At 41.5% G+C, this 27,619-nt stretch overlaps 1 protein-coding gene across 2 annotated transcripts; it reads right to left on the bottom strand.

The window, feature by feature from the left end:
- Positions 1-256: 256 nt before the first annotated feature.
- On the bottom strand, positions 257-26,338 carry fgf16 (fibroblast growth factor 16). Of its 2 annotated transcripts, XM_002931813.5 has the most exons (4): positions 26,160-26,338; positions 24,548-25,077; positions 8,540-8,643; positions 257-3,253 (listed from the first exon to the last, which is right to left on the bottom strand). In XM_002931813.5, the coding sequence occupies exons 2-4, from the start codon at positions 24,804-24,806 to the stop codon at positions 3,008-3,010; spliced, it is 609 nt and encodes a 202-aa protein (XP_002931859.1). In that variant the 5' UTR covers positions 24,807-25,077; positions 26,160-26,338; the 3' UTR covers positions 257-3,007. The 2 variants fall into 2 exon arrangements, with proteins under 2 accessions (XP_002931859.1, XP_031747368.1); XM_031891508.1 differs by having other exon boundaries at positions 24,548-26,338.
- Between the last annotated feature and the right edge of the window lie 1,281 nt (positions 26,339-27,619).

The following is a 27,619-nucleotide window of genomic DNA, read 5'->3' as shown; positions in this document are numbered from 1 at the left end:
GCATTCTGGATAATGGGTCCTATACCTGTACTGTATGATCAGGCACAGTCACAGTGCAGTTAGGTGATTGGTGCTGCATGGTCAGGCACAGTCACCAGGGGCCACATAAAACAGCCAGAAGGGCCATATTCGGCCCGCGGGCCTTGTGTTTGACACATGTGCTTTAGGGTCTGCTTCTTACTCCCCTACCAAACCTTTTACCTGTTATCTCTTGATCTTAATGGTGTCTTAATTAGAAAAAGAAAAAGTCATACACTTTACAATATAAAGACAATTTTATTGCCGATAAGCTCTTAGACATTCAAAATTATTCTTAGTTATTAATGTTTCAGTAGGACTTTTTTTTTTTCTTCCTCCTGATGAAAAATCTGGTCATAAGCATCTCTCATTAAAAATAAAATTATTTGAAATAAATAAATATATAAAATAAATATCATATACATTTCATAAATAGTTTTTTTTTCGTCCTTATGCACAGTGTCCATGCTTGTATCTTTAGTAACGTTCCTTGAAAACAGGAGCATCGTGTATTGAGGAGGATTAAGTTCCGTGTATTTCCATACTCCGAAAGTAGCACTTCTGGAGAACGTCTTTCATTGGACTTGGGGAGAATGCTGGGAAAGCCAGTTCCAAAAAATGAACAGCAAATGACTGTATCCAATTTCTAATGGGTTTTGGATCCTCTTAGAAGATAATGCTCATTGATGGACAGATGGAAATGAATCTGTCTGGGACAGTTGTAGTAACCTGGGAGGTGATACGTCAAGTTCTTAATAGGGGCAGAGCTGCAGAGGTCTCTGCAGTCACAAAGGTGGCAGGCCTGAGCCCCTCTGAACCAGCTGCCTTTAGAATAAGAATAACTGGGTATGGTGGTGGGTATAGTTGGCCTGGCCAGTGCTGGTTCATGCTAATGTTGTTAAAACAAAAGGTAACAGAAAGGCCAACATTTATTCTTAGGAAAGTTGGCAGCCCAGGACTAGGGGACAGTGGTCTACAAGCTCCAGTGCAGAGTGTAGGTATTTACCCCCCAGGGAGCTCCTAGGCATGCCAACACTCCTATGCTGTTACGCCACAACTCCCAACTTTAGGTGCTCCACTTCATTTTCCTATAAGTCTATGCCCAAAAAAATAAAAAGAATTGGTAGACACTGTATGATAGCACGTATTTGCAGCCTATATATGTATATTATTGTCTCAGTATCTTACAAATTTTTTTCGGCTGTCTTCACCATACCTTAAAATATCTCCAACTCTGAGATGACATTAAAACTGAAGTACATGCAAAAATCCAATACCAACAATACTTGCTATACACAATAATTTTGGCATCAACGTTTAAGTGCCGCCGTTTCTAAGAACTGAGATGGTTCGTGGTATGTGTGCTCGATAGATAAGTGGATCTGTGTTTAGACCTTTTCTGGGGGGGGGGGGATTTTTTTTGTTATAAAAGTATACACTTGGTCTTAGTTTACACATAGTGGCAATTCTGAGAGTCCTGAATAACACAGGGAGAATATACTTTCCCTACTTGAGGAAAGAAACCTGCCTATAATATATTTGTTATTTAGTACAGAGGCTATTTGGGAGGCTGCTAGTGGCTTATATTTGATCTAAAGGACCACTATACCCTCATACTGAATTTTCTTTAATACTTATGTTACTTTCATTGCATGGTACATTTCTATACAGGCCATGAGAAAACTTAGGGTCTTGCCCAGCTATTATGGCATTCTTCATAAAGACGTCAGATCACATGTGTTGGCCTGCTGGCATACGCCCACTTCTGGTTTCTTGTTAGGGATTATAAATCAAAATGAGGTTTATGGGAAGTGATGCTGAGTCTTCTGGAAAGCCTATCCAATGAATAATGAGGCAATGCTACCTTAGGCTAAATTTGAAAGCTAATGGGAGAGTTGCTAGTGTAAAAGAGACACGAGTAAACTAATTATACATTCACCTCTTAATATTTCCACTAGACAAAGCATAAGGAATGTAAACAAATGAAGGTATAGTGGTCCTTAAAAAGAGATGCACTTGTCTTCAGAAGTCAGCAGTTGTTCAGAGGTTGGACCTATCAATCTGTGGCCACTCAGATATTATTAAAACTACACCTTCAAGCCATAAGCTATCAAGGGATACTTGGAGTTCAGCAACATCTGAAGGGCCAAATGATGGCCATTAACTTATCAATCTTATCTTGGAATGTTTTTCTTCCCACTGAAATCTGAAATAATGAGCATTTCAGCCATCTTTAGATGTCCCAGCTCCCAGGAGCTTCTAGTCAAATGTTCAGCTTTTGTGTGTGGATGAATTCAGTGATATTTTTCACAGTCGTTAAGTAGCTTTTGTGGTATGGTTACTAGAGGTGAATTCCTAAGCTCAGTTTATTCTAACATTTATTTCTGTAAAACTCTTGTATTGCGGGGGATTTCAAACATCTGTATACCACAGTACCAGTATTGCTCCACGTTGTACACATAATCCTGCTTCTAGTTATCAGAGATTCCAAAAAGAATCTCACCCTTTGGCTGTTTTTCTTTAAGCATGAACAAATACCTGTTCCCTTTTACAATGACGATACTATCACTCTCTTATCTGAAGAACTCTGTAATGAAAGGCTCAATATGGCGGCAAGGGCCTTCCTTATGGCCTCACTACTGAAGGTCTTCTCTTAACTCAACCAAGCACAGGAATGGTTATTTATAGAAAGTTCCAGAGACTAGGAACCAGTGGTAAAAGTAGACTAGGAACCAGTGGTAAAGTTTGATGGTAGAGTTTGGTACAGAGTACCTATTGTCTTAGAATATTTACAAACTTAAGCATCTTCTTAATAAAAAGATAAAGTGGTCTATATTCAAAAGGCTCTATTTCCCTTCTCTCTCCAACCTTTCAAAATGCCCTCTTGCCACCCTTTAAAGGGATCATGTTTTTATACAAGAAGCATTTTAAAATGGCAGTCTAGCAAGGGACCTGGGTATGTACATGTCGTACGAGCAGCTGGGGAATATCACCTATAGTGATAAAGGTCTCTGTACATAACTGGTATTTTCGAAGGATCCACCGGTCTTGGTAAGAAGTTTGTAAACTTCTGGTATCGTTTAGTCCTGTATCCATCTCTTGGGGAGCCATCTTTGTTTAAAGCCACATACAATTGCCGGTCCGAGTCTGGATGTTTATACAAGGTGGAGGCATAGGTGTTGTACCAGTTTTCTTCAAACTGCTCTCGGAAAACGCACTCTCTGTTCAGCTTCTTCTGTGGAATAAAAGGAAAAGTAGCTGTTAGGGCTAGTCTGACATGGGTAGGGTTTGTTGTATGTAATAACTGAATGGTTAGCTTCTAAAGTTTAATGGTCTTCCTTAATTTGCTTGGAAATACCAGTATATGGGAGTTTTAGTACATTATTTGCATATAGTTTCCAAACCATGAGATGCAGTGTTATCATTGTAGTCTAGAAAGAATGAAGAGCAAATATGGTAGCCATGGACTGCACTACATTGCACAATATTCTTCACACAAATCATTACCAGATTCTGCCATTAGACACAGCATACAGTGAAAACTCTGTTCCAAAGTCCTTACAGAATGGCATTGCTGCAATAACTCAAGACATCCCTAAAAACCAGCTTAATTAACATTCTTATCACCCCCCTCTGGATAAATTGCTGTTTATGTTAAATGTTGTAGAAAGCTTTAATAAGATCAGAGGAACCCAAAACTACATACCAAGCATGCTTTTATTTTAGTGAAAATCATCTAAAAATAACCAGCAACAAGCCTAAAGTATATGGACGTAATTTAGAAACACTAATGTAGTGTGCAAAGGGCAATTTTGGATGCAAATTGCCATGTTTTTTTACTCATAATGCAGACATTTTCCTAATTTTTCTAGTGTAATTGTGGCAGAGCCCTCTATTGCATCTGATCCATACAAACTGACACACTCGCAATAACCAGATGCAACTGGATTTTGTATTGTGTTTCATTGAGGCAAGCTGCTGTGCGAACATTGCAATTGGGTTGTTACCTTTCATGGGCGGAAGATTCAAAACCACACAGGGTGGCAACCCTACCCTGGAGCTACTGCTACCTTGGACCTGTAGCACAAGGATTCCCATCCAATTTTCCAAACCCTTGGGACCTGGGATTTTCCAGCATATGATGGGTTTTTTTTTCAAAATGTGGGGAAACTTGCCTTAAATCTACTATAAATGTAAAGAATAAGGAAATCTTAAGACACTAGGGGTGCCAATTTATTAGACACCCTTCCCCACCCAGTGACTTTAACTACTTTTCCCACCCCCAGGCGGCACTTCTTTAGAAAAGTACAAGGGCTAGTTTTCTGTAGGACCGCCACCACCAGCTTCCATTATAGGCCATTAAATTCAGTAGGGGCGCCTAACTCAAGCTTTAACCTAGGACTCTATGGAAAAAGGCAATACTATAATGTGGACCTTTTTGGATAACAGGATTCTGTATAACAGATGCCATACTGGTATGTTGTCATGTACAGATGTATGGGCAATCCTATAAATTCATAAAATAAATTATATTGCTGCAACTTCTATTTTTTTATAAGAACCAATACTCCTCAACCACATATCCACTCTCTATCCCATCTGTCAGTGTCCCAGCATGCAATGCGTTAACATAGCTTTTTTTCCCCATCTGGGGCTGTTTCGAAAAAAACAGAAATATCCTCAGCTTTTTCCCTTGGACAGAGAATGCTTTCCTTTAGCATTGCTAATTGTGTCTTTGATCATTTTAATAGGAAAATCTCCACCTGTACGGAGATTTTTTAAAGATTGTTCCCTTATGCGTTGGCACAGACAATATATGTTTTCAACATGAATTTTACAGCTTTGACATAAAAGAAGCTGGTTTGCAAGTGACACATAGCAGGGCCAGCTCAAATCCGCCGAGGGAAGAGAGCGGCCTATTGTAGAAGCAGATTTTTAATCATGAAATGACTACCATATGTATATGTTTCTGAAAAGCGAGACTTTGCAGCAGCAGCAAAAAAAAATGTACTTTTTTGCTCTTCAAAAGAAAAATCCTTTTGCAGAATGCAAGCAGAGTCTACACAGGCTGAATATGTGCATACGGCCAAAATACCAGTTTTAAAAAAAAAAAAAAAAAAATATCAGCATTTTCCCCCCTTTCGTTTTATGTTCAAATTCCCTGGCAGAAAATCTGCTGCAATTCTCAGCCTGGAAGGTGAAGCCTAATGAGTTATTTGGCAAGCAGCGCTGTCAGCGATAGACCAGATTAGGGAGAGGAATTTTGATTTCCTTTAGAACCCTGGCCTGTTCCACTCGGCACACTCACACAGGGTCCATAAGTCATTTATTTCCATGGGACAAACCAGCTCCTTAATAATCTGATGTGGTTACTGTACAACACCCAGTATTGACAGCAGAAGGTTACCAGGGATGCTGGGAATTGTAGTTTGACAGCATTTTCAAGGGGCAGATTGTTGCCTATAATGTATGTTGCTAACTCTCTTAAAAAGAGCCAAATCAAAACCACGCATACCCACATTCTATCATTAGAAAAATAAAGGTTACTAAAAGTATTATTATTTGGCCAGTGTGTTCTGTGTGAAGGGCAGGTGCAAGTGAGGCCCCCAGGAAAGCAAGATGGCTGCAGCTTCCTCTCTACGTCCAGGGCTGGGTTGTGTAAAAGGCCAAACAGGGACATGGTTTGCTGCCAGCCACCACAGCTAAGAATGTAAACTGATTTGAGGTGACTCAGTGCAGGAGGTTAGCAGTGTGATGTCACTTCCTGCTCAGCAGGACATCTGAGGGGCTGCTGAGCCCACATGAAAGGGCCCCTGACCTGGAGGCAGTGTCACACCTGCTGTTACGTTGCCCTTGTTCTATCCTTCGCCAAAATGCAGACAGCTAATTGACAGATAAAAGAACATGGGACCTAGCCATAACCCATAGCAATTAATCAGACATTTGATTTAATAATTCATACTGCACTAGACCAGTCAAAACTACCCATGATGCAAAATATGTTAAAACACACTGGTGGTTCCAGGTATGTCTTTGTCCCCTCATTTTACACCCTGACTAGTCATACTCCTAATTTCAGGTAGCAACGCAGCCAGTATTTGACCAGCCTAGCCTGCAAATAACCACCTAGGGCCAGTGGCAGCATTACATATTAACCAACAATTTATTTGCCTATAAATCCCTCCCTTCCCTGACCCTCTCCATGGCCGATCACCCCCTTTAAAACAGAGGACCACCTCTGCCTTGCCCATTTACTTGCCCCATCCACCCCAATTTCCCTGCCCTGTTATGCCATCACCCTACCCCTAAATTATGTCACTGTCCGTCCCCAACCTGAAGGCCAGTACTGTTAGCAAAATAGGTGAAAACCCAACTCTCAGCCTGTTACTGAGGCAATTTCAAGTGTGTCCTGGTGCACTGATAATAATACAGTAGAATATTACTGGTATCCAGCCCTGTCCTTTTCCCCTGTATAAGGGCATGACCCCATTGAAGCTTGCATCCTCTGCTGCTCCATAACTGGCACATCTGAATGACACGTGAGTTAGGGAATGGGTATGGGTGACATAGCAAGGTGCCACCTGCCCCTTATGAATACATCACTGCTGAACACAGGGCTCTGAAACAGAGAGCAGAGACCAGCAGCAAATTAGGCTCAGAGGAAGGCAATGTGCAAGGTGCAATGGCAGATTGCAGCTGTTTTTTGCACTTTTATCCCTATTGTACTTAAAACAATTTAGCCCAGCCAAGATTCTAATCCCACAATGCCTTGCAATTGTCTTCACAGGTCTGTGACCTGTTGCTTCTGCAACCCTGTTTTTAATAGTCGGAACCAACAGTGCAAGGTTATGCAAGGGACTGCCACATACTGCTTTCAACAGCAATTACATTCACTAATAGCTTTGAAACACAGAGAAGCTGTAATAATGTATACTGAAAAGTTGTTTAGAATGACATTTTCTTTTATTAGGTAATTGTTTATTTTTGGGTTTAGAGTTCCTAAATGTGGACTGAAAACCCTGGCATTAGTGTATGAAGCACTGACATCACTGTAGGTGCGTACATCAGTGGCCCTAACATATGGCATTATCCTTAGCCAGTGTTCCTCCACAAAACTAGGGCAGTTGTCACTCCTGCCAATTGCCCCTCTATCATTGTCACTGAGGTCTCAGCGGCTCATGCATTTAGAAGTCACCTGGAGTTGTGAAAGTTCTGTAATGTACTGATTTTAGGTGCCATTGCATTATATCCAGAAATGAAGTCCAATTTGCATGCTCTATTTACCAGGGTCAGATACTGAAAAATGACAACTGGGTTGAGGCAATTGTAGTATTGTAGTGGGCTTCAGGGACCAGGCATGCACAGAATAGAGGTCACTGAGAGACAAAATAGGGCCAGATCCACTCCAACAGAGCAGATCCTGCAGTGTATAGCACCTTCAGGCAAATAGATTTGAATTTATTATTTAATTTATTGATTTTAATTTGACCACAGAGGCACAAAAATGCCATTTTAAAAGCACTTGCTTCTGGGATTTGGCTGCACTCTGCATGTAGTGTCAGTACTGCGACAATCAAGGAAGTGCACTTTGCACCCTTGCATGGCCTCCGAATCACAACCCTGAACTGCTTGGTAATGCCTCCTTCTGGCTTCTTGGCATGGGATCAGCATAATGGGATGCCTAGGGCGGATAATAAAGAGCTTGTGGCCAGCCTGCCAGGGACACAATAGCTGTTTATACAAGCCTGAGCCAATACCTTTCTAGAAAATAGGGGAAATCTGGCAAATATAAAATAAATATAAATGTGGGTCTCTACAGCAAAGTACATAGGAAAAGTACATATTTAATTTTAGAAGCCCTGTCAATATACTTGAAAAATAATTAAAATGTGTTGGTTTATATTTAACCAGCTGTGGCATGAGATATCTCACATTTACAATCCAAAAGTCTTCTAATTCTGGGGCCCTTTGAAGAGGTAGAGAGTCTGTTGGTAATGTTATTACTAGGGCTATCAGCTAAAGAGATCACAATTCATTCTGAAGAAGGAATGTGATTAGCACAAGTCAGCAGAGCTTCCCCTAGTGAGGCGCTACATTAATCACAAACAACTAAACAGGTCACTGGTACCAGAGGAGTATCTGTAACCCATTATCTTTTTATCTACAATATTATTGGTTAACAGGCTTTCAGCCTCAGGTTACTTAATTCTCTAACTATATACAACCATCAAAAGGAACATAATGTAACTGTGGGGAAATGTACCATATTTTACATGTTTATTGAGGCACATAGTCTCTTTGCGCCTCTGGCAGTTTAGAGTGTGCAATTTAGCTTTGGCTTCACTGTACATTCTGCTACTTTAGGAAGCGTCGAGATCTATGTGCTCAGTTAAATCTGAGTGTACTCAAGGTTGGCGGTGTGAGGGTGTCACTCTGCATATAATGCATATGACACAGCCACTGCAAGGTGCAAAAATGGTTAGTTTGGATATGTGTTTAATTCTGAAAAATGCAAACTTACCGACCCATACAGTTCGCCTCTCTCGTTCATGCCCAGGTACAGTCCAGAGTCCACACCACGAATGCTAACAAGTCCAACAGCAAGGCTGATAAATTCCAGGATCCCTAGAGGACAGACAACAGTGAAGCCGGGAGCATTAGTAAGTTAATTAATCTGAGGGCAATGACGGTTGAGATTGGTGGCAAATTGGTTTGTTCCACCCTGTGGTTTAAGACACAAAATGACAAAATGTACAGTTTGTACCCAGATATGGAACATGAAATTCCAGTACATTCTGGAGGGGGTCAAAATGTCTTATACTACATGTTTAAAGGCCAAATTATATTAAAATGATAATGTCATGCATTTAAAGCACTTAGCAGACTGAGGTCCATAAAAGTCCCTTGAATGTCCATATGGTCAGATTTTGTATATATATCCTCCTGGATAAGCAGGGAGAAAGTTAACCTAGAATTTAATCTTAAAATGAAAACACGGTATACAGGAATGGGCAGTGGATAGCTAGGAGTTACTGTCATTGTTTCTTCAGCCTATTGGATTTTTGCACTGCCCCAAGGCTGGCATGAAGGCAGCAATTTTAGTGAGGCAGAGGAGAAAGTTGGGGGCTGGGACAGCTATGAACAACAGGACTGAGCTGGGTAACAGATCTGAATAAAAAAAAGTCAATATCCCTTTAATCCAACTTTGTTGCCTGTTTATGGTTGCTAAATGGTTGTATTCTGTTGAAGTCTATAGAGAAGGCAAATAGTATGGCAGCTTGCACTCATAAGTGTAATTAAAGAGAGGAAGAATATTCTGTGCCAAAACATAAGCTATACCTTGACAAATATGATGCTGACAGAAATTTGTTGACAGATTATATGATATGAGAATTTATATGAGAATGTACTGTATGTACAAGGTATGGGAAAAACAGGAAAAAAGAGGAATGGCCTCTGTGTACTTGGAATGCCAGGGCCAGTCCTGGCCTTTGGGAGACAGGGTATATCATTACAAAGAGTTTCCATCACCAAAGTACCCTTAGCAAAGTTCAATAAGCTGAACAGGTTCACACTGCTGGGAGAGAGGCACACACTCTGGTCAAACTTCCACTTAGGACAATAATAGAAGTGGGGAATGATACAATGACATTCAACCTACAACAGTAACACCTCCAACAGATCCATTCAAGTTGAATTCCCACATCTAGGCTGAGAAACTCCATTAATTAAAAGTAGACTCTAGTCTAAGGTACTAGATTCAACACTTTATATAACATAGGTATATTTTAGACATGCATTTATGGCATCTACATTAAAATCAAAGTACAATTGAATATCAACATTCCAGATTTTGCAGTTGGTAAAGGATTCCAATAAATCAAGTCAACTAATATGTATTTTGTTACTTTGCCCCATTCCCCATACAAAGGACAATAAGTTCATTCCTTCAGTCCTTTAAAGGCCTTTCCTTTTGTAGCCTTCTAGCCTTTCTTTGTTCAGTTGTAATCATTCTAGCCTAGTTATTATTGACCTGGCACTGGCTGTCATGGTACCCTGGGAGTTGCAGTTTAACATTATCTGGAGGTTGCAAGTTGACAAGTCAGTCACTCCAGTCTATCCTGTAGTTCCTGCCAATCGAACCAGATGAATCAATATTTTCTTTGTGACACATCTGACCTGTTTTTACAGATAAGTTACAGTAAACACTGGGCGACAGCATATAATTCCACCACCCTGCCTTTCCTCTATCTCAATGTATCCACCTTAAAAATGCAAGAATTATTATCTAACAATAATGAGGTTTCCTTTAGGGACAGCAGAGAAAATGTCAGAATAATGAGTAGTCACTACACCTGGGTTAATTGGCAAGTACAGAGAGCACTTAATAGAATTTTCCATTAATTCAGCCCAGTTTATTCTGGTTACAATGCGATTGAACAGTGTGCTTCTATTTTATTGCTACATTGGTCTCCTGATTTCATATTCTCTTTTGAATACATAATCCCCAGTGAAGAGGCAATGCCAAAACCATGCTGGTGATGTAGCCAGATTGCATTTTGGAAGATGTAACATTCTTATAAAAATACTAATAAATATTAATAAACACTAATTATACTAACGATTCGTTGTTATTTTTGTAATTGCTTAGGGGTTTTTGTCTTCGCTATGCTAGGTTGTCTCACAGTTAGTAATCAAATTCCTGCCATGGTGTAATAATAGGTGCCAAATAATAGGTCTGACCACAGTGGCTTGGATATTCTATTACAGAGGTACCTAAAATGCCAGCCATGAATTATGGAAGAACCACTTCTTTTTTTTTTTTGAAAATGTTTTTATTGAGTTTTTACATATAGATTACATATACGTTTTTGTTTTCTATGCCGTTTCTTTGTTTTTTATTGCTGTTGTAACTTTGTCTTCTATATGTATCTCATTTAACTTAGTACTTTTTAATAGAAGAACCACTTCTTTGTAGTGAAAGGAAGAAGCTTAGACATTTGACTGCATTTCCCTATAACTACACAATTGAAATGGATTGGTTTGGTATCACCGTGTGAATAAAGCCCAATAACTCCGAAAGGTTCATTACTAGCAAAGAAAGTTGCTCCCATGTAACTTAATCTGGGACAAATTTTGTCAATGTCAATAACACTGCTGAGACTCAATTAAGGGGATGTAAACCCCACATTTCCTACCATGCATAAAAGTTGGGCAAATCTCACACCCACAACTGCATCATTTCTACTGCATATATGCCCTCTGTTTGTCAGCACCATCACATTTTCCTAAAACAAATAGCAGCTTTCACCTGGTGGCCATTTTCCCTCTCAGACATCTTCAATGAGATTTACATCTGCAAACAGCACTATAAAGTTCATGCAAGGTTGGCTTACACAGGCAGGACTTACTTTTGGTAACCGGAGCTGAGAACTGAGCATGCACAGTTAGCCAAGAGCCAAAGTCAATTCCTAAGGGAGGGACTTGAGTGAATTAAGTGATTAAGGGGATGCTGCAGCCTTACTAACCTTTAAACAACGGGAGTTTTTCACTGATTACATTTGTTTTTGTGGGGGGTTTACATGTTCTTTAAAGTGACAGATATGTAGAAAGATAGATAGATAGATAAATAGACGGAGACATGTAGATAAAAAGAAGAATAGAATGATAATAGATAAATAAATAGATTGGCAGATAGAAAGAGAGATAAAGATATATAGATTGATAAAAATATGGGCAGAAAGATGAATAGGAAGATAAATACATTGACAGATAGATAGAAAGACATAGATAAAAATATGGGTTGATAATAGGTCAAAGAATAAAAAGAGTTATTTTAGCAACTGAGCTCCTCAAACCAAAATAAGTTAATAGTGGGCCCAGAATTGCCAATATTCCGGAATGTTCTGGCTTTATTTGAGTACCCGTGATTATTGAAAGTGACTGGAAATAATTATTAGAAATTTCAGGCTGTTTTAATAGTAAGTACAACATGAGCACGTCATTAGTGGAGGTACATCTTGAGCCCAACTGCGTCCAGTGATGAGTCTACCGCACGGGAAAATAAAAAGATAACCCAACGGCATACACATGTGCAACAAGCTGCAGAGGAGCTCACTGAAACATAAGAGCCCAGGGAGAAAGAACAGCAGGGAGTAGACTTTCAGAGAAAGACATGCAGTACATCCCGTACTTGGTAGACACCCTCCGCCACATGAGAAAATGGCATTCTAAATTCTAGACATGTTTAACTGTTGACCTTTTTTTCGCATCAAAGGCTTTTGACTATTTTACTGTACAATCACATAATACAAAGACTTCTTTGGCAGCAATTACCCAATGTTTGGGCCAGAGGTGGAGTCAGATGTGGTCCCGAGTGAGGCTCCTCTGGCTCACCAAGTGTTTCCGACACCACACCTGCAAATTAACAGGCATTAGGTACCAAGCTCTGACATCTCAAGGTCAGGCTATGTAACATCTCAAGGTCACCTTCTGTTAACCCCTTGTCAGCTAGAACCGAGTCAGAATGATTCCATTTATTTTCTCCCCTATGTGTACTGGATCATCCAGATCATTGATTTTTTATGCTTTTCCTTTTTGGTGGTTTTCAGTCTCATCCCCTATACAGAAGTGAAGGGCAACTGGAAACCCACCAGGTGGGTTGTAGAACCAGAATATCTTCAGGAGGTTTTTTCTGGACTTTTTTGGTTTGAGTTCCCCTTTAGCATCCAACATTTGGGTCCCCTTTACTTTATAATAAAATTACAGATATATGACAACATTGCTGCATGAGCCTTTCAGCCATAGTTCTAATATTAATGGAAATCTCAAACTGATCATCTAGGTATCCAGAGCTTTCTATATGGACATCATCCCTAAATGTCATTCTATATGGGCTTTAGGCTGAGCCCCCCAGAAGCCATGGTTCTGTGCCCACCCCACAGTTTGGAAACCACTGATCTGGAGGCACCACTGATCCAGTTATTCATGAATGGCTTATACTGAAGAAGATAATTACCTTTTACCAAACATCCAAAACCACTGTGATTGACCTTTTGGAATTTCTTTGTCCCTGAACATTTCACAGGTGTATAAAGCTGACCAACTGAAACATGTTGCTGTTGTTTGAAAGCAGTCTTTTTCCTCACCCAATAAGCATGTTAATGAGAATTAGAAATTATTATGTTCAATTGGCATATAACTCATGGCAGCTGTGGTACACTCTGTCCCTTTTAAAGTAAGTCCTGTGTCACATACCAGCCTAACACCAATGTGTTCCTGGAAATTATTGTTTTTTGAAATCGTGCTCTGAAGTCTGAAGTCTATCTGAAGTCTGCATGGCTTCTCTATGGGCTGTGACACGGAGCTACTTGTCACAGCTTCTAAATGCCAGAAAATACTCTTCTATAGCCAATACCAGGGTCGGACTGAGCCAGACCGATCCCCGCCAATTCTCCCCAACACTCCGGGGGAAAGGGGGGAGGGTGCTGCACGGGCACTGGGGGCCCCTGGGGGAATGTGAGGGGCCCTTAGGGCGGCAGGCCCAGAGGGCCCTGCACCTCGCAGTCCGACCCTGGACAATACTTAGAACTGTCTCTGCTACATTACTTAGACAATTTTCAGGATTGCCTATTTTGTAGCCACAACAAGTAGCTCAGTGTGTCCTGGCTCTATAAATGAAACTTGTTATGTGGTTGTGTGTTGTAGCATTTACAATAGTGATTCCTTTTTACTCACTTCTTACTGAGGTTTACAGCATAACAGGAATAAAGAAGAATGAAAAATTGAGCTATTATGGAAAAAAATGTCAGCAGCCAAAGACAACGCCTCAGGTACCTATTATGGGACTAGGGTTATATGGCTGCAACCACATAAAATACAAGGACAAAATGAACCTTATACACCAAAAGAATGAAAAAAACAATAATAATATATTTAACATTTAACTTTGGTTTGATGTAAATTGCCAAATGCTACATATTTAAAGAAACTAGAAAGAGAAGAAGAATAAAAAAAAAAGAGAAGGAGTGGGAAAAATGACACAGGTGCAAGGAAGTAAGGAGATATAAGGTATTCCATTTATTTTTAAAGTATTAGGGATGGGGCAGAGATGTTGTGGGAAGAGGGAAAAAAACAGGATGTCCTTGATTTGAAGTGGTTCTATTAGTATATGTAGCTGAAATGCCAACAGGATTTAAAAGGGAATTTACAGGTGCCGGACCAGTAAAGTTGGCCAAGGAGGTCACTAAGGCGTCATGGTGGTTCCCTCAATTATTACTGAGAAGGAAGTCCTTCGTCAGGCTAATGGCACATAGAGCATTAGAGTGAACATCTTTGTCTAGTGTGTGAGTTTCACAATTCAACTTGCAACAACATGTGAGATCCCCCGGAAGGGGTACATACCGTCTGAGGCTACAGACCCAATGCTTCCCTCTCTCACTACTATGCTTGAATGGGGGTGGGCAGGATTGCTAGTGTAAAGAGCACTATTGCACTCTCCTTGTCTCCTTGCAGAAGCAGCCCTGTCCCTCAGTGCGTGTGAGCCCCTTTGAATTATTTTTCTCTATGGCTACATACATGACAGACCTGTGGCCTGCATATTCCCTGTGGACTATTCACAATACTGCAGTAATCCTACTTCTGGTGCTGTGATCCGTAGCAACCAATCGACACTCAGTTTTCATTTTTCAACTGCAGCAAAACAAATAAAAATACTATGGTTCTAACTGGTTGCTAAGGGTTTCTTTTATCTAAGAGTGGGTTATATTTTTCACAGTAAACAAAAAATGCAGAATATTGTAGAGCAGGGATCCCCAACCTTTTTGACCTATGAGCCACATTCAAATGTAAAAAGAGTTGGGGAACAACACAAGCATGGGAAAGCTTCATTGGGGTGCCAAATAAGAGCTGTGATTGGCTATTTGGCAGACCCTATGTGGACTGGCAGCCTACAGGAGGTTCTGTTTGGCAGTACACTTGGTCTTTATTCAACCAAAACTTGCTCCAAGCCAGGAATAAAAAAAAGCACCTGCTTTGAGGCCACTGGGAGCAACTTCCAAGGGGTTGGTGAGCAACATGTTGCCCCTGAGCCACTGGTTGGGGATCACTGTTGCAGAGAAATGAGTGCACATAGTAGCTGTGCCCTCTGCATCTTGTGCCATTTCTTTGAAAGACCCTGTTCCTTAATCTGATCATATGGATAGTGTTAAATGCATACTGTTCAAAGCAATAAAGACTATTGTGCTATTGCCCACTATATATTCACTGGCTAATGGCAGGTGTAAGAGTGCAGGCAGTTCCGCCTCAGAAAGGGCAATTTATTAGAAGGCCACTGTTTTTGAACTGATCATATGGATGGTGTTTAATGCCAAGTGTTCAAAGCAGTAAAGACTGGTGAAAATCCAGTCATAATATACTGGAGCTATGGGGAACTGTTTGTACTTGTTGTGTACTTTAAATGTCAGCGCCTATTTCGACGAGGTAAGTAAATGGTTCTGTCACATTTGTCCAGGGAAAGGTGAACAGGTAGGCAATGCAATGACTGCAGAATTACACAGCACCAATGCAACTGTGATATGGTAACATTATTTAGGATGCCGATTTACCTGTATATAACCTATAACAGTGGCAAGAACACAAAGGTGGAGAAACACTGCTTTGTTCCACCGAGGCAATAGTGCATGGATCCTGGGAATGAGGCAGTGTCTGAAGCACAGGGCGTCAGTGGCTCCATATGGAAGCCGTTTATTGGTAGCAGTTTCAGTCAAAACATGGTATGTGAGGCCCTGGTCATGCCCCTGTGTACTTGGTATCCAGCAGATGCAGCAATTAGCCAGTGGTTTCTCTGCACATGCCTCCCCAATCCGCACTCACACACCGAGGCCTGCGCGGGACACAATCCAGCTGTCTGACACTGCCTTTTGGAGACTGGACTAAAGTAATAGCTCAATGGAGTCTGCTCAGGCCAGCAAAAAGTCTACTTAGGGTAAAGGTTTTAGTACATGCCTTCTTCATCTATTTACACAATGGCAGAATTTCATCCACTGTGTTCTGACTAAAAGTAATACCAGGAAAAAAATAATAATTTCTTGGGTGAATACTGTGACACCTTGCGCTGACTCCATTATACTATCATATTAGTCATCAAGGGCATTCCTTCCTTGCGTAAATAAGATGATCACATGTGAAAATGTGCATGTTTCAACATTCAGAAATCGTATATATATATATATATAAATATATAATATATATATATAAAATTAAAGCATAGGGGGCACCCTTCATAAAGGTAAAAGCTCTAAGCTGAATTTGTTGGTCTTTCGTCTACTGTACTACCCTGACAGAACCCAGTGCTCCCTTTTTAGCAGTACAAATGGCTGCCTTCCCAACCTGAACTATCCACAGAAGACGGGGGTCAATGTTACTAGGCAGTGGAACACCATGAAGTAACTGAGATCATTGGGCCAGGAATAGCCGCTGACCATAGTACACTGTATGTTGCTGTAATGTTTCTTGGGTGATTCTCATACTCACAGCACCTGCCCAATGCTACCACGAGCTAAGAGATACTCACAGCGCTACAATTTGCTGTCAATAAAGATACTCACTGTGCTCCCCATTGCTGCCAATAGGTAACAGATACTCACAGTGCCTGCCCAATGCTACCACGAGCAAAGAGATACTCACAGCGCTACAATTTGCTGTCAATAAAGATACTCACAACACTCCCCATTGCTTATAAGTACTCTTATTGCAGATGCAGATCATTAATAAAACTACAAGCAAAGACAATACTACAATCAGTACAGTCAGTGGTAAAGATCATTTTACACCACCCAGATAAGGTAGGGAGGAGTCAATGTCAATGAGACACCCTCCACCCCCATGACATCAGTGTCATGGCAATGGGATGCATTCATATTGCAACTGTCCATAGGTCTGACACAAATAAAAAGAGATATTTTTTTTAGTGTGCTCACTTTCCCTATGCCAAATGAAAAAAAAAATCATAAAGATAAAATCTTTTTTAAATCATTTTAGTTTATAATGACTATAAGCCTGAGGTGTTATGATAAGTGGTTACTGCGCTGAGACTGCAAAGGTAAGGGTAACTTAATATCCCTGATCTGTAAAGGTTATTCTCACAGGTGTAACAGTCTCAGCTGCTTGTATTTTCCCATGGGTCTCACCACTGGCAGGACTGACATCTGTAATAATACAGCAAAGAGACAATGTAGCAATCTGACCATAACCTATGGTGTGACCCCCCCCCCCCCCCCCCCCCAGTAGTCCTAAGTTTTCCCTTTGCTCTGCTTTTTAGACTACTGCTGTGACCAACACCAGCTAACATATAATGTCACTGTTGTATGATGACGTCAGCAGTGGATACTTGCACTTAATAAACAAATTAAATACCTTATTCCAGATGTTTAAAAGATTTTGCATGAGCTCTATCTGGCCAGATAATGCCTTTTAATTGGGTCATGTATGGGGTCCTGGGGGACTTGGCAGGAACAGCACCTTCCTCTCACTTGGAGGACACTTTACTTATTTTAGGCACTGGCCAAAGAAGGAAGTCAATGTAATTCGCCCATCTGAGTATACAGGTATGGGATCTGTTACCCGGAAACCCATTATCCAGGAAGCTCCTAATTAAAGAAAGACCATATCCCATAGAGTCCATTTTTAGCAAATAATTCTAATTTATAAAAATGATTTCCTTTTTCTTTGTAATAATAAAACAGTACCTTGATGGTAACTAAGCAGCATAAATCCATATTCGTGACAAAATAATCCTATGCAGTTTATTACATGTTACATTAAATGATTTTTAGCAGTCTTAAGGTATGGAGATCCAAATTACAGAAAGATATGTTATCAGAAAAACCCTAGGTCCCAAGCATTTGGGATAACAGGTCCGATCCATGTAAAGTAGACTAGACAGTTTCCAACTGATCCAAAGGGTCACTTAGCTTCCTAAGCTTGACCTTTGCCTGTATTTTGCTATATTAAGCTATTAACTATGAGCAAGTTCTGAGAGTATCATTGATTTAGGGTGCAGTAGCAATGGCAGCAAATCCTGTAAGAGCCAATGAGCAGAAACTCCTTTTCCATTTTTGACCACACCGGCCCTACATCTGCCAGTGTATTTAACTTCAAACAAGGCAACTTCCATTCTGAATTTACTCAAAATCAAGCAGATTCTGGTGGGGCATCTTGGTAAAAGTGATCAACAGCCTATAAATTACCCTCTCATAATTGCATAACCCCCCCCAACTGCATGATTACAGTGATTGGTAAGGGTTTGCCCACACCATATTGTGATTTATGAAGATCACAACGACAAAGACATCTCAATGTTTAACAGAAGTTCATACCTGTATAGCTGCTCTCTACCCCTGCCCTCTTTCTGTCTGGATGTTAAAAAAAAGCTAAATTATACCCTGTTGATGAATTCCTTTCTTTGCAGAGCATTATGGGTAACTGCAGAACTGCCTGCCAGAGCTGTCAGTCTGGTACGTAACATCTTATTTGCAGGTAAGAGTTTACAGGACGTGCATGATAATTTGGGCTTCATGTAATTGACTTAACCCAGCTCATATAAAGACATACGTTTCCAATAAATATACTGTTGGGCTTCCCTTTCAAATCCAGCACACACATATTCATTTTACACTGCCTTGGGGAGTGCTGCAACGCACACACCGAGAGTGTCTTATATTGGATGTCTAGACAAGTTCACTCACACGGATAATGGGGAATGAAACACTTGTGGAACTGAAAGACTGAGACTGTACCCAAAGAGGAAAGGACAAGGACTAGACGGACCATCAGACGCTGTCACTGCCAAGGCGCTCATGTAGGTAAGAGCTCTGCCTTTTAACAAGATATTCTGTTACTGACCAATTAAGATGCTCTGCACAGGAGGCTGATTTACTTGGCATATCATGCACTTTAAAGGTGAAGTACCAACAGGCTAAGTATGTGTTTTACTTTCTGGTAGATCTAGATCTGGTGTGTGTCAGATCTAGATGCCAACAGCAACCAATCAGATGTTTGCCTTCAAACAGTTATTGGCTGGTTGCTGTTGGTTACTACTACACAAGGTACAACCACTGGGATTGTACGTTTTGACTGTGGCCAAGGCAGGATAAGGAAATTAAAGAATTTCTCTGTGTCTCTGTGTCTGCCTGGGTTCCCCCCCCAACATCTCAAAAACAAACATGCATGGTTTTTAAAGAAACTGTGATAGGGACATCAGATTCTAATTGGTTTTTAAAGAAACTGTGATAGGGACATCAGATTCTAATTGGTTTTTAAAGAAACTGTGATAGGGACATTAGATTCTAATTGGTTTTTAAAGAAACTGTGATAGGGACATTAGATTCTAATTGGTTTTTAAAGAAACTGTGATACGGGCATTAGGTTCTAATTGGTTTTTAAAGAAACTGTGATACGGACATTAGGTTCTAAGCTCTACTGGGGCAGGGACTGGTGAACAATCTTTTTAAGATCCTTCACTAAATCTTTGGGGGTCCTAAAAGGATTTTGCTGTAGGGCCACAGTAAAGTACAGGTGTTCCATTGCTGATGGATATATACACCAGTGTATTTTACATGATGGAGAAGCAACTGGATCTACATACCAGGAATAACTGCCATTGGCTTTAACTGAAATAGTTTTCAGACCCTAAATGCACATTTATGCTTTTTTGGTCCAAAAAACACCTGCTACCACAGTGACAGATGGTGTGAATTATAGCCAATGACAGGCAGCACAGTTGGGTTAAGGATAAAAAAAACACCAGAATACACCCAGAGTGTCATCAGATGTAGGGAAGGAAAAAGTGGGTGCACAGGGAAAAGCTAATCAGGGAAATGTTATTTGGATAATTGGCCTCTCAGAGCTCTTTATGGACAATACACATCCTCTTTGTGTAGAGACTTGCAAACGGTATATGGTTGCGGCATGAGTACAGAGTCACAAGTCATATCATTTCCAAAGGTTCTGCACAATGCTGAATACAGGGCACCCATCACTGCAGGAATTTCAATTAGACTGAATGCCACATGCAAACATTGCTGTCATATAGGTTTCACAATTGAACTGAGTGGTTGCAGTGATTTGGTACTTTAGCTTTATGCAGAGGCAGCAGCCAGTGCCACGTGTAATGGGCAAGAGCTCCTGTGTGCGTTACAGGTATGTCTGGCCTTACAGTTTTGAGAAATGTAAAACTGAACCATCGTTACAGGCGTTTGCCCATGTCACAGAGATACACTGCCACCTTGTGTGTTACTTCAAATGAGATTCCCCAAAAGTAAGAGAATGAGAGCCAGACAAGTGCAATTACAAATACATGAAGAGCTCTTTGTCTGCCTGTTTAATCACTGCTGGATAACTGACCTAAATCCCAACATGTATATACGTAACACAGTAACACAACTTGTCTCCATTTACTAAACTAAAACCACAAACCAGAGAATCTTGGGTTCAGTATAGGATTTAAAAGCACACTGAGGTTCAGTCCATTGGGCTAGGAACCTGAGGTATAAAAGGTAAGGAACCTGCAAGAGGTGGTGAAATGAATATTTTATTATCATTAAATGGAACTGAAACTCAGAGCATAAAATGCTTCCATTTGGCAATTAATAAAAGGTTATAAACAGGAATGGATGGACTCTAATAATATTGTTTGACTCTGTTCAAGAAGATTGCAGGAGAGGTATCTAACACCAAATACAAACTCATCCAGCTTCTTGGTGACTCTTGATCCTAATTATGTCACTACGACTCCTTAGGCTATGTAGGCCCTGGGCCAACCTTCCCCTACACACTCCTCATTGGCTCACAGCTGTTCTCTGGTGCTGTTAGAGAATTTCACAACTATACTAGAACCCTGCTAAAGACCTAGCTAACCTTATTTTGTCTTGCCCTACTTCTAGTCCAAATCTGGGAACTTACTTAAACCTCAGTATCAGCAGTCTTAGACCGAAACTGGTATACTGGAGAGCCCAAATCACAAGATTCTTCAGTAAGAGACTCCAAACTCTTTCTTACATTTTGGCTTGTAGTTTTTAGGCTGCACAAGGCGAAAATGCACAGGCCCCTTATATTGTGGCCCAAGCCAAGATCCAATTTGCCAGCCCTGCGAGGAAAGCAGACATACCCAGAATGCACAGCAGCAACCAGTGGGTGATTCAAGGCCTTACTGGCCATCAATAATGCCAGGGTAAGCCCCTATGCTACATGACATGCATATATATAATTTATGAATGTGAGTGCAGAGATAGGTCAGTATAGGTTTATGTGTGTGTGCCGGGTTTACTTGGAAAGGTTGAACTTGATGGACTTTGGTCTTTTTTCAACCCAGCAATCATTACTACCCCCCCTGCTGTGACATAGCTCCCAAAATCCACCCTGCCAGCTTTCCTTGTGGTTCAGCCACAAAGATGAGTTATTTCTGCACTAGATGTTCTGGGCACCTAACCATTTCTTACAGAAGAAGGAAAGGAAACCTTCTAATCACTCAGTTAAACTGGCAGAGGGATGGTGAGAGCATTGACTATTGCTTCACAATGGGTTCAAGGGCAGCTAAGCATCACTTTCTAAAAAAAACCCTTGCACCCATGTAGAACTACAACTCCCAGAATTGCTCTAAAATATGAACTGGCAAATAGATGGGAGCTGTATATCCTATACATACAGTATAGAGCTTACAGTATTTTGCTTTTGCATAGAGCAGGGGCACCCAGACTTTGTCACCCTGAGATCTGCTCTTGTCACCTGGCCTCCGTCATGAGATCTACCTGCTGATCCCCTTACATTTGCCCCTAGGCAGACATCCAGCAGCCTGCACTTGGGCACGCAGTGAATTAGAGGACACCAAGCCTATGTTGACTAATCCCAGAAACAGTTCTGAAGGAAAGAAAGTCTGTTCATGCACCTGCAGAAAAGGGGGAGTTGGCAAACCAGACATTTCTTGAAAATGAGCACGTCTGGTTAGAATTCAATCTCTACCCAAGTGGAAGCTAAAAGGGGAGAGATATATTAGCTGTGTAATTACTTCTATATGTTGCACCGACGGTTGAGTTTCTGGGATGGTATGCAGGCTGGCACGGTGAGGGTTAACCCACTGGCTGCCAGGTATGTCCTTACATTACTGAGCAACTGCTGAACGGAGGGAGAACATCCAGAGGAAGGACACCTGTTTCCTCTTGGGTGGGACACAGATCACGGGAGCATGGGAGAGGGATCACTGCAAATTCACCTGCAATTCCCTTTGACTTGAAAGTACAGTAATTGCCCCAGACATGCAGCATACACTCACAATTCCCATATGCCCTGTACTGAATATGGCCGTGACCTTATACAGTGTTGTACAGTTATTATAATATATAATGTACTGGCTCTGGGATGGCATATCAGGAGACCCGATGGCTACCTCACTGTGCCATGGTTTCAACCACTTCACTGCCAGAGGTAAGGTATGGGGCACATCCAGCAATGATAAATCACTTTTAACCCTTTAATAAGCTTAGCTACCAAGGACTCCATTACATTAATTATGCACCTCATTTATATTATTGTTGCCTATTGTTGAGAAAAAAAGTCTGATCTAAAGGTGAAGACTTAGTTCTATGACCACAACTATTTCCAGCTATACGGGACACATTTGGAAACACGTGAACCATGTGACCACTATGGAAGCCAATCATGACAAATACACAGCTATAACTTAAATTCTATGCAGTCATTACGATTAAGGGGCTGATTTAGTAAGACAGGAGGTGAACTCACTAGTGCGGTTTCCCACAGCAGCCAATAACATTTTTGCTTTCTTTTTTTCACTTCTAGAAGATTGATTAAAACTGATCACTGATTGGTTACTATGAGGAACATAGGGGCATTGAAAACATAAAGCCTACGGTGCTGACAGTCAGATACTTGAAACAGTGCTGTCAATTTTAAGATTTAAGGCAAACAATCTGATAAGGAACGTGGGAGCCATGAGAAAGGACACTCTTTTACCTTTGGCTGCCAGTGGTATGCTGGGAGTTGTAGTCCAAGAACATCTGTGGGGGGGGCGGGGTCAATGAATTGCCCAAACTTGATTTACTAACAGTTCCCTAAATAGGAAGTAGCAGACAAGGTTACTCAGAGCTGGGATCATTGGTCGGTGATGTCCCAACAACCCCATTCAGCTCGGAACAACTGGAAGCTTGCGCCTGGAACCGTTCAACTAAAAGTACAGTTGCCTTTTGGGAGCAGAGTCTCAGCTGTATTTACCCTGTGGGCACCAGAACATCCGAGCACAGTTAATGGGCTCTACCCCCCACCCAAAAAGAAAAAACATTTTATCAGGTGCCGAGACTGTAAAAAAAATAACCAAGAAGGAGATGTAGACGTTCCCACGGTATTCCTTTTCTTCCGGGAATACTGGGTGTTCTTGCTTGGTATGTGTCAGATGGCAAAGTAAGCATTTTACATCAAAGTAGCATCCCCTTTTACTGCTGAATAAAACAGGACTCCTAGATGTAATTGGATAAATGACTTTACCCACAGTGGGAAGGAGGGGGTCTGTTACCTTTCTCCTAAATCTCATTGCTGAACTATAACTCAGCCAGAGCTTTGCTTGTAGCTCCCCACAGCTGGTAAACTATATGGTCACCTGAAGAACCACAGGCTACAGATGTCACCTTTAACTCTTTCAGTGAATTGATTTACAAAAAAAGCCCTTTGTATATAACTACAAGGTAAGGGCTCTAACAATGATGCCAAGTATATTTCTTACAGCTTCCATCAGTTACAGTGGACCATACAAATGTGCTACTGAATAACCAGGACAAGGGTTTGGCAACTTCTCAGTCATCAATGTAAATATAACTACAGCTTCCACCTCTCAGCAAGTGGAATGCTAAAGCTATAGCAATGCAGAATAATGGGATGGTTACATGGTATCCAACATCAATATGTACTGTGCACCTGCACCACTAAATGACTGTTCTTTAATCTGGCAATAAACTGTATGAGATCAGACAACTTATAATTAGATATGCCCTGCCAGCTCTTCTCACCATCCCTAAAGCCTTCCCTCTGTTACTTGAGGCATGGCATTTAGATAAACTAATAGGAAGTAAAGGTATAAATTGGTTCGCCCAAGGCAATGGGAATTCTGTCTACTATCTAGCATCACCTATTGTAATCTATCAATCATTTAGCATCATTTATCTCTATCTAGACCATCTCTTTACCTATACACCAGGAAACCATGCACAGATAAACACATAACCTGCCTTGATATACACACAACTATCTCCTATCTTTGCTCTCTGTTGAATCCAGCTTTGCTTGTATCTGTATGGTTCTTCCAATGAGAGTAGGTGCCAGCGGCCCTCTAGCTATCAGGCAGTCTCAATCAATCAAGCGATCGGCACACTAGAACACTAGGAAGCTTCCTGCCTTCAGCCATCAGTGCCTGCTGCAGCCTGTAGTGCAGGACGGAAAGTAAGAGGGGTAGCGTTACACTTACCGTATCTGCTGTGGTCCTGCCTTGTGCCATGTACAGTCCCATTGGGAAAGATTTCCAGGTGAAATCCAGTCTTGCAGTAAAGTTGCCTCCTCCTTAGGATGCCCTTCAGGTGGGCAAAATCCATAGGGGACCCTCTCTGCAGCCTCCCTTCTATCTGCCCCAGTCTCTCATTGAGAAAGCCGGGAGAGTCGGCTAAAGGCACATTCCCAATAGAAGAGGTCGATCCATGAAAATCCAAAACGCTCCCAATCTCAGCCATGGCAAGAGACTGGCAGGAATGGGGCACACGTTGTCTTATCGCAACTTCAAAAAGGAAAATAAAAATAACAATAATAATTCTGTTTGTCAACAGAGTCAAAGCGATCAGATGCGTTTGCTGGCGATGCCCATCAACTTGTCAGTGTGCCAGTGCGCTCCAGCTGTAGCCCCTCTGTGTGGCAGTGCCCAGCACCAGTAACCTTGTTCTCATGGAGAGCTGCAGTCTGGTGCCTCTTCATTAATCTCCTCTTGCCTTTCATAGCTGGCTCTGTCTAGCAGGGAGATGAAATCTGCACTTTATATACATAACACACTCCCCTTCACATTCACTTACTGGAGATTTAAATACAAGCCCCACCTCGTTACTATTCCCCTTGGCTAAAGGGTCCCCCCCCCCTCTGATCCATGTGCTACTTTTGAAGTTTAAAAAAAAATCGCACTGCCTCTTTTATTATGAAAAGGGAAAAAACCTGTATATATCAGGGAGGGGAGACATGGTTCATCTTTGGCAAAAACTTAAGATGCGATTCTATATGCGTCCTGAGCGCACAACCATGTGCGTCTGTGAATCTGGCGCAGGAGATATATCCCCTCTGGGCTCAGACTCGCAGCTCACATCGTCTATATACCCTGTGCTAACACATAGCAGGTAACAAGCTATCAGGTTCATCTCTCAAGCACTTCAACAAGACAAGGGCACAATTTTAGTGTAAGTCCAATGGAAAAAAAAGAGATCTTTGGTAAAGTGATACCGTATATTTTATGGCTTTATTTTACAAGGCGCTGGAGGGATGGATATAGGTTAGACGGTTTGAAGTCTGTCCTGGGCAAACTTCCCACCTTTTTTCATGTTAGGATAAGAACAGGTGTTTCCCCCTAGATCAGTTTGCCCTGCGATATTGTGGCTGGGACTGCAGCTGCTGGAGAAATATGCTGGGAAAAGAAAGGTGGGGGGGGGTTGTTTTTAAGGGAACCACATACAGTCTTAAATATTACTTTACTATCATTGGGCTATAAACATTATGTACCCCCTTATCTGTTCTACTATTCAATGCAATTTCACAAAAACGTCAGTGTCGCTTTAAATAAATCAATGAATCGGTCCCCCAGACCATGACTGTCACTCAGTCACTCGCTGCCATTCCATCACGTGACAGCCAGGATCCACCGGCTGCGCTCGTCATCGTAAATACCGGGGCCTTCTGAATCACTCCGACATGTTTACATTTGTTCGAAACCGTAAGATTTGCTTTGGACAAGAGATTAAAGGCATTAATAAGGCTGCTGTGTAATGGAAGGAATGCGTCCGCAATGTCTCCTTTTCTCACTGTCTCTGTAAATAGGCTGCACCTACCGGTGGAGGTGGCGGAGAATTGCAGAATTGGGCGCTAGACGGCGCTGTTGATCACTTGTTGCTTCACCTGCGCTGAGGAGTCCGGGGGAATGTGCTGCTCAGAGGCTGCTGAAGCTTTAGCTCTTTTTTCCTAGGAGTTTTGGGAACTGCTGGGGGTCCTGTTGCAATCAGGTGTCAGGCCATTTGCAAGGCTCAGGCTAAAGGGCTGGCATTTAGGTATTTAGTCCCTGGGGAGGGGTTATGGCACATTCCTTAGACTGCAGGAAAAATGCAATTTACATGTTGTGGGTGTCAAGAGACAGCCCCCGGTACATTGCATGACAACACCCAAGGAGAGCTAGGGGTAAACAAAGAGGTTTACTTTTAATTGCACACAGTGGTAGGTGTTTTGTCCCTAAAAGAGGAAATATTTCTGCCAGGGAAGGATGTGCTGGGATGTTTGGGCGAAATTCTGTTTGTGGGACTTGTCTGACACCAAACAAGTGATTGCACAGTGTAGTAAATACTGGGATTGTCAAATATAACAAGATTAAAAAAAAAACAAATAGGCTAATATCGACTCACATGACACCTTCTGCTTCATACACAGTCAATAGATTGCAAGCTCATCTGGCAAGCACTAGCTTTCTTTAATTATAATTCTTAGCTTTGGGAAGTAGTTGTCTTTTTTTTTTTTTTATTATATCATAAAGCTGTCCCACCAGGGGCCCTTGTATGCTTTCTAGCACTCTCAAAGAAGTGTGAGAGGGTGCTGGGAGTTGTAGTTTTTCAGTTGAAGGGTTACGCACTTGTCAGCACTGATATAAAGTATCCTGCCTTATCCATTTATGCTCCGCTTTCCTAACTATAATTTCAGCTCTGGAGGGGGCCCGAGGTGGTCTCCCCTATTGGGACCCCCGAAGACAGCTCTGTTGGTGATATTGATGTATTAAACTTTGTCGGAGCTCATTCCTGGGTTCAAACTGTAGCTCTGCGCAGCGCCACTGCTCTCCCTAAACGACTTTGTTCCCAGTTGCAATCTGACACCGAGTAGTTACCAAAATGGGCAAATAAGTCAGGCGGGACATAAAAACGCATAGGGTTTTAGCCTGGATCCATCAGCAGCATTGTAACAGCTGTAAAAGTATCAGGGTTTGGGAAAGCAACTGTCTGGCAGCCCAACCCCCACGCTGGGAAAAATATTATAATCTGTCAGTCTCGCAAAGCCAGGCTGTGTGTGCAGGAAATCAGTTAATCAGCTATGTGTGTACGCAGGCAAAATAACATGGCCCAAAAGTCCTGGTAACGCTTCATATGTCACGTTAAGACTAATTCAGCTCAGGCACTCACAGGAACCTCAAGGGGCCAGGGTCTTATATAGGGGCATCCACCGCTTTACCCAGATGCTGCTGAACTGCACCTCTCAGCATAAAACAGGGGGAGATAATTACTGTTAGGGGCTCCAGGAGTTTTAGTTTTAC

This window comes from Xenopus tropicalis, chromosome 8 (assembly GCF_000004195.4).
Source record: "Xenopus tropicalis strain Nigerian chromosome 8, UCB_Xtro_10.0, whole genome shotgun sequence".
Taxonomy (NCBI): domain Eukaryota; kingdom Metazoa; phylum Chordata; class Amphibia; order Anura; family Pipidae; genus Xenopus; species Xenopus tropicalis.
The sequence above is the reverse complement of the archived record's forward strand: the minus strand, read 5'-3'. Positions and strand labels throughout refer to the sequence as shown.